We start from the raw sequence: 13,912 nt of genomic DNA, 5'->3' as shown, positions 1-13,912 counted from the left end.
AAATCTGTTGGTGTAAATCATCAGGACTGTGTTTAATATTAAGCAAGTTGAGTTTCTCTTTGGTTCGATAACATTTCCATCGAGCTCTGAGACTGTTTAATAAACACAATGTACATGCTTTCAGGACTGTGTTTGATATTAAACAGGTCTCAGTTCTCTCCCTGGTTTGAGTTTGATAACATGTTGCTGCAGATGCCAGGGACTGTACTTACACAATGTGCATTTGTCCTCAGAACTGTGTTTGATGCACAGAATTTAGTTATTAAATTGCATTGACCTTCCAGATATTGAATTTCAATAAGCAATGTTGTTTTGTTCAAGACAACATATGGTAAGCATAAATACTTGGAATATTGTGTCCAGTTCTGGTCACCTCACTATAGGAAGGACGTGGAAGCATTGGAAAGGGTACAGAGGGGATTTACCAGGATGCTGCCTGGTTTAGAAAGTATGCATTATGATCAGAGATTAAGGGAGCTAGGGCTTTACTCTCTGGAGAGAAGGAGGATGAGAGGAGACATGATAGAGGTGTACAAGATAATAAGAGGAATAGATAGAGTGGATAGCCGGCACCTCTTCCCCAGGGCACCACTGCTCAATACAAGAGGACATGGCTTTAAGGTAAGGGGTGGGAACTTCAAGGGGGATATTAGAGGAAGGTTTTTTACTCAGAGAGTGGTTGGTGCGTGGAATGCACTGCCTGAGTCAGTGGTGGAGGCAGATACACTAGTGAAGTTTAAGAGACTACTAGACAGGTATATGGAGGAATCTAAGGTGGGGGCTTATATGGGAGGCAGAGTTTGAGGGTCGGCACAACATTGTGGGCCGAAGGGCCTGTCCTGTGCTGTACTATTCTATGTTCTATGTTCTATATTCTTAAACACAAGGAAATCTGCAGATGCTGGAAATCCAAACCGACACACACAAAATGCTGGAGGAACTCAGCAGGTCAGGCTGCATTTATGGAAAAGAATAAACAGACAATGTTTTGGGCTGGGACCCTTCATCAGGACTGTAAATGAACAGGGAAGATGCCCGAATAAAAAGGGAGGGGAAGGAAGATAGCTAGAAGGTGATAGGCGAGGCCAGGTGGGTGGGAAATGTCAAGGGCTGGAGATGAAGGAATCTGATAGAAGAGGAGAGTGGACCATAGGAGAAAGGGAAGGAGGAAAGGACCCAGGGGGAGATGATAAGCAGGTGACTAGAGGTTAGAGGCTAGAGTGGGGAAGAGAAGAGGAGAGGTGAAGAATTTTTTTTACTGGAAGGCAGAATTGATATGGTAAGTACATTGTTAAGGGCTCCTATGTTTATGTTGGAAGGCATATTCCTGTTTTCTGTAGAAACATATTCAGTAAACATGAATCATGATGATTTAGTAAACATTTGTTCTTCAAAAGTACTAAAGAGTTAGTTTCCCATTGCTAATATTGAACAAACAACATTGACGTTATCAGTCTATTTTCAATGGAAAAGCTGCTAATTGGTTCAATCCATAGTGAGTATGGTTTTGGACTCCTTAATTAAGGACAGATATACTTGAGTTGAAGGCAACTGAGGAAGGTTTATTTCCAAGATGAACTCCTGGAACAAAGATGTTGACTTAGGCAGAACGTTTGAACAGGCGAGCCTCTATTCATTGGAGTTTCAGAAAAAGAAGTAATGAGTTATTAAATGTACACGATTGTGAAGTTGCTTGGGAAGATATCAAGGAGGATTTCTAGGTGAAACCTAGAAATGGGGATATTGTTGCATTAAAAGGGTTTCCTATTAGGGGAGGAAGAATCTCTTCTTGGAGGATAGAGATTCTTTAAAATCCTAAACCTTTAGAGTTTCAAGAGGCGTGGCATCATGTGAATATGTAAAGCATAAATTCAAACAACACCCAGTCTTCAGTGAATAATGTAAATTGCATGCTGTAATTAGATTGAAGTAAAAAAAGACAGCTTTGTAGTCAAACAAGTGTCCCGAGAGCACAGTCTACTGGCCATGGTAAGGAGTTGGCTCCACAAGAGACATGGTTTGCAAAGTGATGTGACTGCAGGCTGGGTTTCAGAGTCAGAATCAGCTTATTATCACTGTCTTACATGACATGAAATCTGTTGTTTTGTGACAACAGAACAATGCAAAGACATAAAATTAGAAATGAGTAGTATAGAAAGGAAGAAATAATGAGGTAGTGTGTGGGTTCATGCACTGTTCAGCATCTGACGACAAAGTGGGAGAAGCTGTTCCTTAATCTCCTGTACCTCATCACAGATGGTAGCAATGAGAAACGGGCACGTTCCTGATAGTGGGGACTCTTAATGTGGGGACACACTTTCTTAGAATCAGCTGGGAGATTTGAGCACTCTGAGTACAGTCCTCAGAATATTGATTTTTGGTGACAGCCTTGTAAATTGCTTTAACCCAGCAAAGGTGTTTGAACACTCACAGGTGCATGAACCCACACACTACCTTATTATTTCTTCCTTTCTGCACTACTTATTTTTAATTTTATGTCTTTGCACTGTTCTGTTGTCACAAAACAACAGATTTCATGTCATGTAAGACAGTGATAATAAAGCTGATTCTGAGTCCGAGACCCGGCCTGCAGTCACATCACTCTGCAAAATCACTGTCAGACTTAAAATATTGAAGAAAATGATGTCAATGTAGATATTGAAATGGAATTGAATCACCTGGTGTTACTTTTGTTCTTAAGTAACTTAATGTTCTTTTTATTCAGAGAGCGCCTATTGAGAGGGTTTCCAAGAGAATGGCAGCTTCTTTTGATGAATAAAGACCATTGATATCAACTAGCTTCAGCGTGTCCCCAGTGATGCAGTACAATACCAACACAGAACATAAAACATATTAGAGTACAATACAGGTCCTTTCTAAGATCAATCTAGCCCTTCCTCCTAGGTAGCCCTTCCATTTCTCTGACATTGGTGTGCTTTTCTAAGCGTTCTGTATCTGTCTCCGCCATCATCTCTGGCAGGCTGTTCCACATACCCACCACTTTCTGTGTAAAAAACTTACCTCTGACATACCCCCATACTTTCTACCAATCACCTTAAAATTATGTACTCTGATATTATCCATTTTCACTCAGGAAATACTCTCTGTCTATCCACTTGACCTATGTCTCTTATATAAAGAGTAAAATGGAGGTGACGGTTGATACTGGATCACTGGAAAATGATGCTGGTGAGGTAGTAATGGGGAACATAGAAATGACAGATGAACTTAATGGGTACTTTGCATCAGTCTTCACTGTGGAAGACACTAACAGTGTGCCAGAGGTCTGTGAGTGTCAGGGAGCAGGAGTGAGTGCTGTTGCTATTACAAAGCAAAAGGTGTTGGGCAAACTGAAAGGTCTTGGGGTAGATAAGTCACTTGAACCAGGTAGACTCCATCCCAGAGTCCTGAGAGAGGTTGCTGAAGAGATAACAGATGCATTGGTCATGATCTTTCAAGGATCACTTGATTCTGGCATGGTCCTGGAGGACTGGAAAATTGCTAATGTCACTCTTCTCTTTAAGAAGGGAGAACGGCAAAAGAGAGGAAATTATAGGCCAGTATGGGGTGCCTAGGGAGGGGAAGCACCTCTGGTGGGGGGGGGGCCTGCTCAGCCATTTTTCAGGGCAGCTCGTCCACCTTTGGTCCCCACCTGGTGCTCAGCTCTCATCTGTGGCTCCAAGTAGCTGTAGCACGCGCAGTGGCCACACCCCGGTAAATCGTCTCGGCAGACGGACCAAACCAGGTGAGGGTAGCTGACGGGTCTTCGACCCTTGGTGGGGTAGGGGATCTGCCTGTCCCGGTATGTGAAGTCTGGCCATGCCAGATTGAGCGGAGGAGACCGATTAATGGGCCAACAGTCAAGAAGACAGGCCCAGCAGGCGTTGTGGAGCCCTGAGAGCACGACAAGACACTTAGACATCCTGGTCATCCACTGCAGCAGGAGAGGTCTCCAGCCCTAATGGTTGTCCGTGCCACTGGATCAAGGTCTCTTCTGCCGAGAGAGTGAGATTGCACCGTGCAACGACTGTTCCACTTAAAACTCCATCACGCACAGGTTTCTAGTGCCTTCTTCGAATCCAAAGGACTACCACTAAATCCTTATAAGATATGCTCTACAATCCAGGCAACATCCTGGTAAATCTCCTCTGCACCCTCTCCAAAGCTTTTACGTCCTTCCTATAATGAAGTGACCAAAATGAACACAATATTCCAAGTGTGGTCTAAGTAGAATTTTATAGAGCTGCAACATTACCTCATGGCTCTTGAACTCAGTCCCCAAACTAACGAAGGCTAACACACCACATACCTTCTTAACAACCCTTTTAGCTGCACAGCAGCTTTGAGGGATCTATGGACGTGGACCCCAAGTTTCCTCTGTTCCTCCACACTGCCAAGAATCCCACCATTCTACCTTCAAATTTAAAACTCCAAAATAAATCACTTCACACTTTTCTGAGTTGAATTCTGTCTGCCAATTCTCAGCTCAGCTCTGCATGCTATTAATGTCCCGCTGTAACCAATGGCATCCTTCTCCCTTATCCACAACTCCACCAAGTTATGCAAAATTACTAACCTACCCTTCCACTTCCTCATCCAAATAATTTACATAAATCACTGAGAGCAGGGATCCCAGAACAGAACCCTGCAGAACCCCAATGGTCACAGACCTCCAGGCAGAATACAAACCATCTACAACCACCCACTTCCTTTTAAGGGCAAGCCAATTGTGTATCCATATGGCCAAGCTTCCCAGGATCTCATGCCTCCCAGCTTCCTCAATGACCCTAATATGGGGAACTTTATCAAATGCCTTGAACTATAGAAAGCTCTGTAGACAATGAATATTTGGACTATGGATGTCAATAGTAAAACGGAATAGTCAGAAAAGTAGAGCAAGATTAGGTCAGGCATAATCTCACTGAAAGATAGAGCAGGTTCCAGAGGCCCACTTCTGCTATTTCCTATGAAAGTGCGTGTTGATACAATGACATTTTTTTCTCACAAAGTCTGCACTCTTGGCTTATTTCTCACTTTCCTGCTTTGTCTCAGTATCTCTCCTTCTTTCTATTCCTTCCCCTTCACCTTTTCTTTCACTCTCCTCCCCTCTCTTATTTCTGCGGCTTTCTCTTGCTCTTTCCAGCTTCTTCCTGTCTCAGCTGTGGCTCCATGCTTTCTGAGTTCTCAGTAGTAACTCAAGGCTGCTTTTGTTGCAGATTGAGGTACTGTGTTATGACCAGGTGTACTGAGGAAGATGTCTACACATAAAAATTATGGTAAGCCACTTTGTTCTCCACTTAGACACCAAAGAATTTTAACACCACCAAAATTATCTGAATATGATTTGTGTGTTGGCTTTCAAATTAACTTGTCATATCTCAATCAGTCAGCAAGTGGCACCTGATTAAGTTACAGAGAGAGTGTGTTTGCAGGGTTATAGGAAGAGGGAGTTGGTTTGATAGAGGTAGAGTGTGTGTGGAGGGTTATAGGAAGAGGGAGGTGGTTTGATAGAGGTAGAGTGGGTGTGGAGGGTTATAGGAAGAGGGAGGTGGTTTGATAGAGGTAGAGTGTGTGTGAAGGGTTATAGGAAATGTGATGTGGTGTGGTAGAGGTAGAGTGTGTGTGGATGGGTTATAGGAACAGGGAGGTGGTTTGGTAGAGGTAGTGCGTGTGTGGACGGTTATAGGAAGACGGAGGTGGTTTGGTAGAGGTGTTGTGTGTGTAGAGGGTTATAGGAAGAGGGTGGTGGTTTGATAGAGGTAGAGGTTGTGTGGAGCGTTATAAGAAGTGGGAGGTGGTTTGGTAGAGATAGTGTGTGTCTGGAGGGTTATAGGAAGAGGGAGGTGGTTTGATAGAGGTAGAGTGGTTGTGGAGGGTTATAGGAAGAGGGAGGTGGTTGATAGAGGTAGAGTATGTGTGGTGGGTTATAGGAAGAGGGAGTTGGTTTGACAGAGGTAGAGTGTGTGTGGAGGGTTATAGGAAGAGGGAGGTGGTTGATAGAGGTAGAGTATTTGTGGATGGTTATAGGAAGAGAGAGGTGGTTGATAGAGGTAGAGTGTGTGTGGATGGGTTATAGGAAGAGGAGGTTGTTTGGTAGAGGTAGCGTGTGCGTGGAGGTTTAAAGGAAGAGGGGGGTGGTTTGATAGGGGTAGATTGTGTGTGGAGGGTTATAGGAAAAGTGATGTGGTGTGGTAGAGGTAGAGTGTGTGTGAAGGGTTATTCGGAACAGGGAGGTGTTTAATACAGGTAGAGTGAGAGAGAAGGGTTACAGGAAGAGGAAGTGGTTTGGTAGAGTTAGAGTGTGTGTGGAGGTTTATAGGAAGAGAGTGGTGGTTTGGTAGATGTAGACTGTGTGTGGAGGGTTATAGGAAGAGGAGGTGCTTGAAAGAGGTAGATTGTGTGTGGAGTGTTATCGGAAGTGGGAGGTGGTTTGACAGAGGTAAAGTGTGTGTGGAGGGTTATAGAAAGGGGAGGTGGTTTGATAGAGGTAGAGTGTGTGTGGAGGGTTATAGGAAGAGGGAGGTGTTTGATAGAGGTAGAGTGTGTGTGGAGGGTTATCGGAAGAGGCAGGTGGTTGATAAAGGTAGAGTGTGAGTGGAGGTTTATAGGAAGAGGTGGTGGTTTGGTTGAGGTAGAGTGTGTGAGGAAGGTTATAGGAAGAGCGAGGTGGTTTGGTTAAGGTAGAGTGTGTGTGTAGGGTTATAGGAAGAGCAGCTGGTTTGGTAGAGGTAGAGTGTGTGTGGAGGGTTACAGGAAGAGGGAGGTGCTTTGGTAGAGGTAGATTGTGTGTGGCGGGTTATAGGAAGAGGGAGGTGGTTTGGTGCAGATAGAGTGTGTGTGGATGGTTATAGGAAGAGGGAGGTGGATTGATAGAGGTAGAGTGTGTGTGGAGGGTTATAGGAAGAGGAGGTGGTTTGGTAGAGGTAGTGTGTGTGTGGAGGGTTATAGTTGGAGTAGGTGTTTTGATAGAGGTAGAGTGTGTGTGGAGGATTATAGGAAGAGGGAGGTGGTTGATAGAGGTAGAGTGTGTGTGGTGGTTTATTGGAAGAGGAGGTGTATTGTAGAGGTAGAGTGTGTGTGGAGGGTTATAGGAAGAGGGAGGTGGTTTGGTAGAGGTGGAGTGTGTGTGGAGGGTTATAGGAAGAGGTAGGTGGTTTGGTAGAGGTAGAGTGTGTGTGGAGGGTTATAGGAAGAGGGAGGTGGTTTGATAGAGGTAGAGTGTGTGTGGAGGGTTATAGGAAGAGGGAGGTGGTGTGGTAGAGGTAGAGTGTGTGTGGATGGGTTATAGGAAGAGCGAGGTGGTTTCGTAGAGGTAGGATGTGGCTGGAGGTTTATAGGAAGACGGAGGTGGTTTAGTAGAGATAGTGTGTGTCTGGAGGGTTATAGGAAGAGGGAGGTGGTTTAGTAGAGAAAGAGTGTACCTGGAGGGTTATAGGACAAGGGAGGTGGTTTGATAGAGGTAGAGTGTGTGTGGAGGGTTATAGGAAGAGGGAGGTGGTTGATAGAGGTAGAGTGTGTGTGGTGGGTTATTGGAAGAGGAGGTGGATTGATAGAGGTAGAGTGTGTGTGGAGGGTTATAGGAAGAGGGAGGTGGTGTGGTAGAGGTAGAGTGTGTGTGGATGGGTTATAGGAAGAGCGAGGTGGTTTGATAGAGGTAGTGTGTGGCTGGAGGTTTATAGGAAGACGGAGGTGGTTTGGTAGAGATCGTGTGTGTCTGGAGGGTTATAGGAAGAGGGAGGTGGTTTAGTAGAGAAAGAGTGTACCTGGAGGGTTATAGGACAAGGGAGGTGGATTGATAGAGGTAGAGTGTGTGTGGAGGGTTATAGGACGAGGGAGGTATATTGATAGAGGTAGAGTATGTGTGGAAGGTTATCGGACGAGGAATGTGGATTGATAGAGGTAGAGTGTGTGCGGAGGGTCATAGGAAGAGGGAGGTGGTTTGATAGAGGTAGAGTGTGTGTGAAGGGTTATAGCAAGAGGATCTGGTTTGGGAGAGGTAGACTGTATGTGGAGGGTTATAGGAAGAGGGAGGTGGATTGATAGAGGTAGAGTGTGTGTGGATGGGTTATAGGAAGAGGGATGTGGTTTGGTAGAGGTAGAGTGTGTGTGGAGGGTTATAGGAAGAGGGAGGTGGTTTGGTAGAGGTAGTGTGTGTGTGGAGGGTTATAAGAAGAAGGTGGTGGTTTGGTCGAGGTAGAGTGTGTGTGGAGGGTTATAGGAAGAGGGAGGTGGTTTGGTAGAGGTAGAGTGTGTGTGGAGGGTTATAGGAAGAGGGAGGTGGTTTGATAGAGGTAGAGTGTTTGTGGAGGGTTATAGGAAGAGTAGGTGGTTTGATAGAGGTAGAGTGTGTGTGGAGGGTTATAGGAAGAGGGAGGTGGTTTGATAGAGGTAGAGTGTGTGTGGAGGGTTATAGGAAGAGGGAGGTGGTTTGGTGGAGATAGAGTGTGTCTGGATGGTTATAGGAAGAGGGAGTTGGTTGATAGAGGTAGAGTGGTTGTGGAGGGTTATAGGAAGAGGGAGGTGGTTTGATAGAGGTAGAGTATGTGTGGTGGGTTATAGGAAGAGGAGGTGGATTGATAGAGGTAGAGTGTGTGTGGAGGGGTTATAGGAAGAGAGAGGTGGTGTGGTAGAGGTAGTGCGTGTGTGGAGGGTTATAGGAAGAGGGAGGTGGTTTGATAGAGGTAGAGTGTGTGTGGAGGGTTATAGGAAGAGGGAGGTGGTTTAGTAGAGAAAGAGTGTACCTGGAGGGTTATAGGACAAGGGAGGTGGATTGATAGAGGTAGAGTGTGTGTGGAGGGTTATAGGAAGAGGGAGGTGGTTTGGTAGAGGTAGAGTGTGTGTGGAGGGTTATAGGAAGAGGGAGGTGGTTGATAGAGGTAGAGTGTGTGTGGAGGGTTATAGGAAGAGGAGGTGGTTTGGTAGAGGTAGAGTGTGTGTGGAGGGTTATAGGAAGAGCGAGGTGGTTTGGTAGAGGTAGAGTGTGTGTGGAGGGTTATAGGAAGAGCAGGTGGTTTGGTAGAGGTAGAGTGTGTGTGGAGGGTTATAGGAAGAGGGAGGTGGTTTGCAGAGGTAGAGTGTGTGTGGCGGGTTATAGGAAGAGGGAGGTGGTTTGGTGGAGATAGAGTGTGTCTGGAGGGTTATAGGACAAGGGAGGTGCATTGATAGAGGTAGAGTGTGTGTGGAGGGTTATAGGAAGAGGGTGGTGGTTTGGTAGAGGTGGAGTGTGTGTGGAGGGTTATAGGACAAGGGAGGTGGATTGATAGAGGTAGAGTGTGTGTGGAGGGTTATAGGAAGAGGGAGGTGGATTGATAGAGGTAGAGTGTGTGTGGAGGGTTATAGGAAGAGGGAGGTGGATTGATAGAGGTAGAGTGTGTGTGGAGGGTTATAGGAAGAGGAATGTGGATTGATAGAGGTAGAGTGTGTGTGGAGGGTTATAGGAAGAGGGAGGTGGTTTGATAGAGGTAGAGTGTGTGTGGACGGTTATAGCAAGAGGATCTGGTTTGGGAGAGGTAGACTGTATGTGGAGGTTTATAGGAAGAGGGAGGTGGATTGATAGAGGTCGAGTGTGTGTGGATGGGTTATAGGAAGAGGGATGTGGTTTGGTAGAGGTAGTGTGTGTGTGGAGGGTTATAGGAAGAGGGAGGTGGTTTGGTAGAGAAAGAGTGTACCTGGAGGGTTATAGGACGAGGGAGGTGGATTGATAGAGGTAGAGTGTATGTGGAGGGTTATAGGAAGAGGGAGGTGGATTGATAGAGGTCGAGTGTGTGTGGATGGGTTATAGGAAGAGGGATGTGGTTTGGTAGAGGTGGAGTGTGTGTGGCGAGTCAGAGGAAGAGGGAAGTGGTTTGGTAGAGGTAGAGTGTGTGCAGAGGGTTATAGGAAGGGGAGGTGGCTTGATAGAGGTAGAGTGTGTCTGGAGGGTTATAGGAAGAGTGAATGGGTTTGGTAGAGGTAGAGTGTGTGTGGAGTCTTATAGGAAGAGGGAGGTGGTTTGGTAGAGGTAGAGTGTGCCTGGATGTTATAGGAAGAGGAGGTTGTTTGATAGAGTTACAGTGTTTGTGGAGGGTTATTGGAAGAGGGAGGTGGTTTGATAAAGGTAGAGTGTTGGTGGAGGGTTATAGGAAGAGGAGATGGTTTGATAGAGGTAGAGTGTGTGTGGAGGGTTATAGGAAGAGGGAGGTGGTTTGATAGAGGTAGAGTGTGTGTGAAGGGTTATAGCAAGAGGATCTGGTTTGGGAGAGGTAGACTGTATGTGGAGGGTTATAGGAAGAGGGAGGTGGATTGATAGAGGTCGAGTGTGTGTGGATGGGTTATAGGAAGAGGGATGTGGTTTGGTAGAGGTAGTGTGTGTGTGGAGGGTTATAGGAAGAGGGTGGTGGTTTGAAAGAGGTGGAGTGTGTGTGGAGGGTTATAGGAAGAGGGAGGTGGTTTGGTAGAGGTGGAGTGTGTGTGGAGGGTTATAGGAAGGGGAGGTGGATTGATAGAGGTAGAGTGTGTGTGGAGGGTTATAGGAAGAGGGAGGAGGTGTGGTAGAGGTAGAGTGTGTGTGGATAGGTTATAGGAAGAGCGAGGTGGTTTGGTAGAGGTAGAGTGTGTGTGGAGGGTTATAGGAAGAGGGAGGTGGTTTGGTAGAGGTAGAGTGTGTGTGGAGGGTTATAGGAAGAGGGAGGTGGTTTAGTAGAGAAAGAGTGTACCTGGAGGGTTATAGGACAAGGGAGGTGGATTGATAGAGGTAGAGTGTGTGTGGAGGGTTATAGGAAGAGGGAGGTGGTTTGATAGAGGTAGAGTGTGTGTGGAGGGTTATCGGAAGAGGAGGTGGATTGATAGAGGTAGAGTGTGTGTGGAGGGTTATAGGAAGAGGGAGGTGGTGTGGCAGAGGTAGAGTGTGTGTGGATAGGTTATAGGAAGAGCGAGGTGGTTTGGTAGAGGTAGTATGTGGCTGGAGGTTTATAGGAAGACGGAGGTGGTTTGGTAGAGATAGTGTGTGTCTGGAGGGTTATAGGAAGAGGGAGGTGGTTTAGTAGAGAAAGAGTGTACCTGGAGGGTTATAGGACAAGGGAGGTGGATTGATAGAGGTAGAGTGTGTGTGGAGGGTTATAGGAAGAGGGAGGTGGTTTGGTAGAGGTAGAGTGTGTGTGGAGGGTTATAGGAAGAGGGAGGTGGTTGATAGAGGTAGAGTGTGTGTGGAGGGTTATAGGAAGAGGGAGGTGGTTTGATAGAGGTAGAGTGTGTGTGGAGGGTTATAGGAAGAGGCAGGTGGTTGATAGAGGTAGAGTGTGTGTGGAGGGTTATAGGAAGAGGCAGGTGGTTTGGTAGAGGTAGAGTGTGTGTGGAGGGTTATAGGAAGAGGGAGGTGGTTTGGTAGAGGTAGAGTGTGTGTGGAGGGTTATAGGAAGAGCAGGTGGTCTGGTAGAGGTGGAGTGTGTGTGGAGGGTTACAGGAAGAGGGAGGTGCTTCTGCAGAGGTAGATTGTGTGTGGCGGGTTATATAGGAAGAGGGAGGTGGTTTGGTGGAGATAGAGTGTACCTGGAGGGTTTTAGGACAAGGGAGGTGCATTGATAGAGGTAGAGTTTGTGTGGAGGGTTATAGGAAGAGGGTGGTGGTGTGGTAGACGTGGAGTGTGTGTGGAGGGTTATAGGACAAGGGAGGTGATTGATAGAGGTAGAGTGTGTGTGGAGGGTTATAGGATGAGGGAGGTGGATTGATAGAGGTAGAGTGTGTGTGGAGGGTTATAGGACGAGGAATGTGGATTGATAGAGGTAGAGTGTGTGCGGAGGGTCATAGGAAGAGGGAGGTGGTTTGATAGAGGTAGAGTGTGTGTGGACGGTTATAGCAAGAGGATCTGGTTTGGGAGAGGTAGACTGTATGTGGAGGTTTATAGGAAGAGGGAGGTGGATTGATAGAGGTCGAGTGTGTGTGGATGGGTTATAGGAAGAGGGATGTGGTTTGGTAGAGGTAGTGTGTGTGTGGAGGGTTATAGGAAGAGGGTGGTGGTTTGAAAGAGGTAGAGTGTGTGTGGAGGGTTATAGGAAGAGGGAGGTGGTTTAGTTGAGAAAGAGTGTACCTGGAGGGTTATAGGACGAAGGAGGTGGATTGATAGAGGTAGAGTGTGTGTGGAGGGTTATAGGACGAGAAAGGTGGATTGATAGAGGTAGAGTGTGTGCTGAGGGTCATCGGAAGAGGGAGTTTGTTTGGTCGAGGTGGAGTGTGTGCGGCGGGTCAGAGGAAGAGGGAAGTGGTTTGGTAGAGGTAGAGTGTGTGCAGAGGGTTATAGGAAGGGGAGGTGGCTTGATAGAGGTAGAGTGTGTCTGGAGGGTTATAGGAAGAGTGAATGGGTTTGGTAGAGGTAGAGTGTGTGTGGAGTCTTATAGGAAGAGGGAGGTGGTTTGGTAGAGGTAGAGTGTGCCTGGATGTTATAGGAAGAGGAGGTTGTTTGATAGAGTTACAGTGTTTGTGGAGGGTTATTGGAAGAGGGAGGTGGTTTGATAAAGGTAGAGTGTTGGTGGAGGGTTGTAGGAAGAGGAGATGGTTTGATAGAGGTAGAGTGTGTGTGGAGGGTTATAGGAAGAGGGAGGTGGTTTGATAGAGGTAGAGTGTGTGTGAAGGGTTATAGCAAGAGGATCTGGTTTGGGAGAGGTAGACTGTATGTGGAGGGTTATAGGAAGAGGGAGGTGGATTGATAGAGGTCGAGTGTGTGTGGATGGGTTATAGGAAGAGGGATGTGGTTTGGTAGAGGTAGTGTGTGTGTGGAGGGTTATAGGAAGAGGGTGGTGGTTTGAAAGAGGTGGAGTGTGTGTGGAGGGTTATAGGAAGAGGGAGGTGGTTTGGTAGAGGTGGAGTGTGTGTGGAGGGTTAGAGGAAGGGGAGGAGGATTGATAGAGGTAGAGTGCGTGTGGAGGGTTATAGGAAGAGGGAGGAGGTGTGGCAGCAGTAGAGTGTGTCTGGATAGGTCATAGGAAGAGCGAGGTGGTTTGGTAGAGGTAGAGTGTGTGTGGAGGTTTATAGGAAGAGGAGGTGGTTTGGTAGAGGTAGAGTGTGTGTGGAGGGTTATAGGAAGAGGGAGGTGGTTTAGTAGAGAAAGAGTGTACCTGGAGGGTTATAGGACAAGGGAGGTGGATTGATAGAGGTAGAGTGTGTGTGGAGGGTTATAGGAAGAGGGAGGTGGTTTGGTAGAGGTGGAGTGTGTGTGGAGGGTTATTGGAAGAGGAGGTGGATTGATAGAGGTAGAGTGTGTGTGGAGGGTTATAGGAAGAGGGAGGTGGTTTGGTAGAGGTAGAGTGTGTGTGGATAGGTTATAGGAAGAGCGAGGTGGTTTGGTAGAGGTAGAGTGTGTCTGGAGGTTTATAGGAAGACGGAGGTGGTTTGGTAGAGATAGTGTGTGTCTGGAGGGTTATAGGAAGAGGGAGGTGGTTTAGTAGAGAAAGAGTGTACCTGGAGGGTTATAGGACAAGGGAGGTGGATTGATAGAGGTAGAGTGTGTGTGGAGGGTTATAGGACGAGGGAGGTGGATTGATAGAGGTAGAGTGTGGGTGGAGGGTTATAGGAAGAGGGAGTTGGTTTGGTAGAGGTAGAGTGTGTCTGGAGGGTTATAGGAAGAGTGAATGGGTTTGGTAGAGGTAGAGTGTGTGTGGAGTCTTATAGGAAGAGGGAGGTGGTTTGGTAGAGGTAGAGTGTGCCTGGATGTTATAGGAAGAGGAGGTTGTTTGATAGAGTTACAGTGTTTGTGGAGGGTTATTGGAAGAGGGAGGTGGTTTGATAAAGGTAGAGTGTTGGTGGAGGGTTATAGGAAGAGGAGATGGTTTGATAGAGGTAGAGTGTGTGTGGAGGGTTATAGGAAGAGGGAGGTGGTTTGATAGAGGTAGAGTGTGTGTGAAGGGTTATAGCAAGAGGATCTGGTTTGGGAGAGGTAGAC

General features: G+C 46.7%; 1 protein-coding gene across 1 annotated transcript in view; it reads left to right on the top strand.

Moving 5' to 3' along the window:
* The first annotated feature begins 5,216 nt into the window (after positions 1-5,216).
* LOC134354325 (oxysterols receptor LXR-alpha-like) overlaps positions 5,217-13,912 on the top strand; it is a 132,441-nt gene continuing 123,745 nt past the window's right edge. The window contains exon 1 of the mRNA XM_063063259.1: positions 5,217-5,276. Coding sequence (XP_062919329.1) covers positions 5,255-5,276 — 22 coding nt within the window. The 5' untranslated portion in view covers positions 5,217-5,254. The remainder of the gene's footprint in view (positions 5,277-13,912) is intronic.

The sequence above is a fragment of the Mobula hypostoma genome, chromosome 11, assembly GCF_963921235.1.
Source record: "Mobula hypostoma chromosome 11, sMobHyp1.1, whole genome shotgun sequence".
Classification (NCBI taxonomy): Eukaryota; Metazoa; Chordata; class Chondrichthyes; order Myliobatiformes; family Myliobatidae; genus Mobula; species Mobula hypostoma.
The sequence above is the reverse complement of the archived record's forward strand: the minus strand, read 5'-3'. Positions and strand labels throughout refer to the sequence as shown.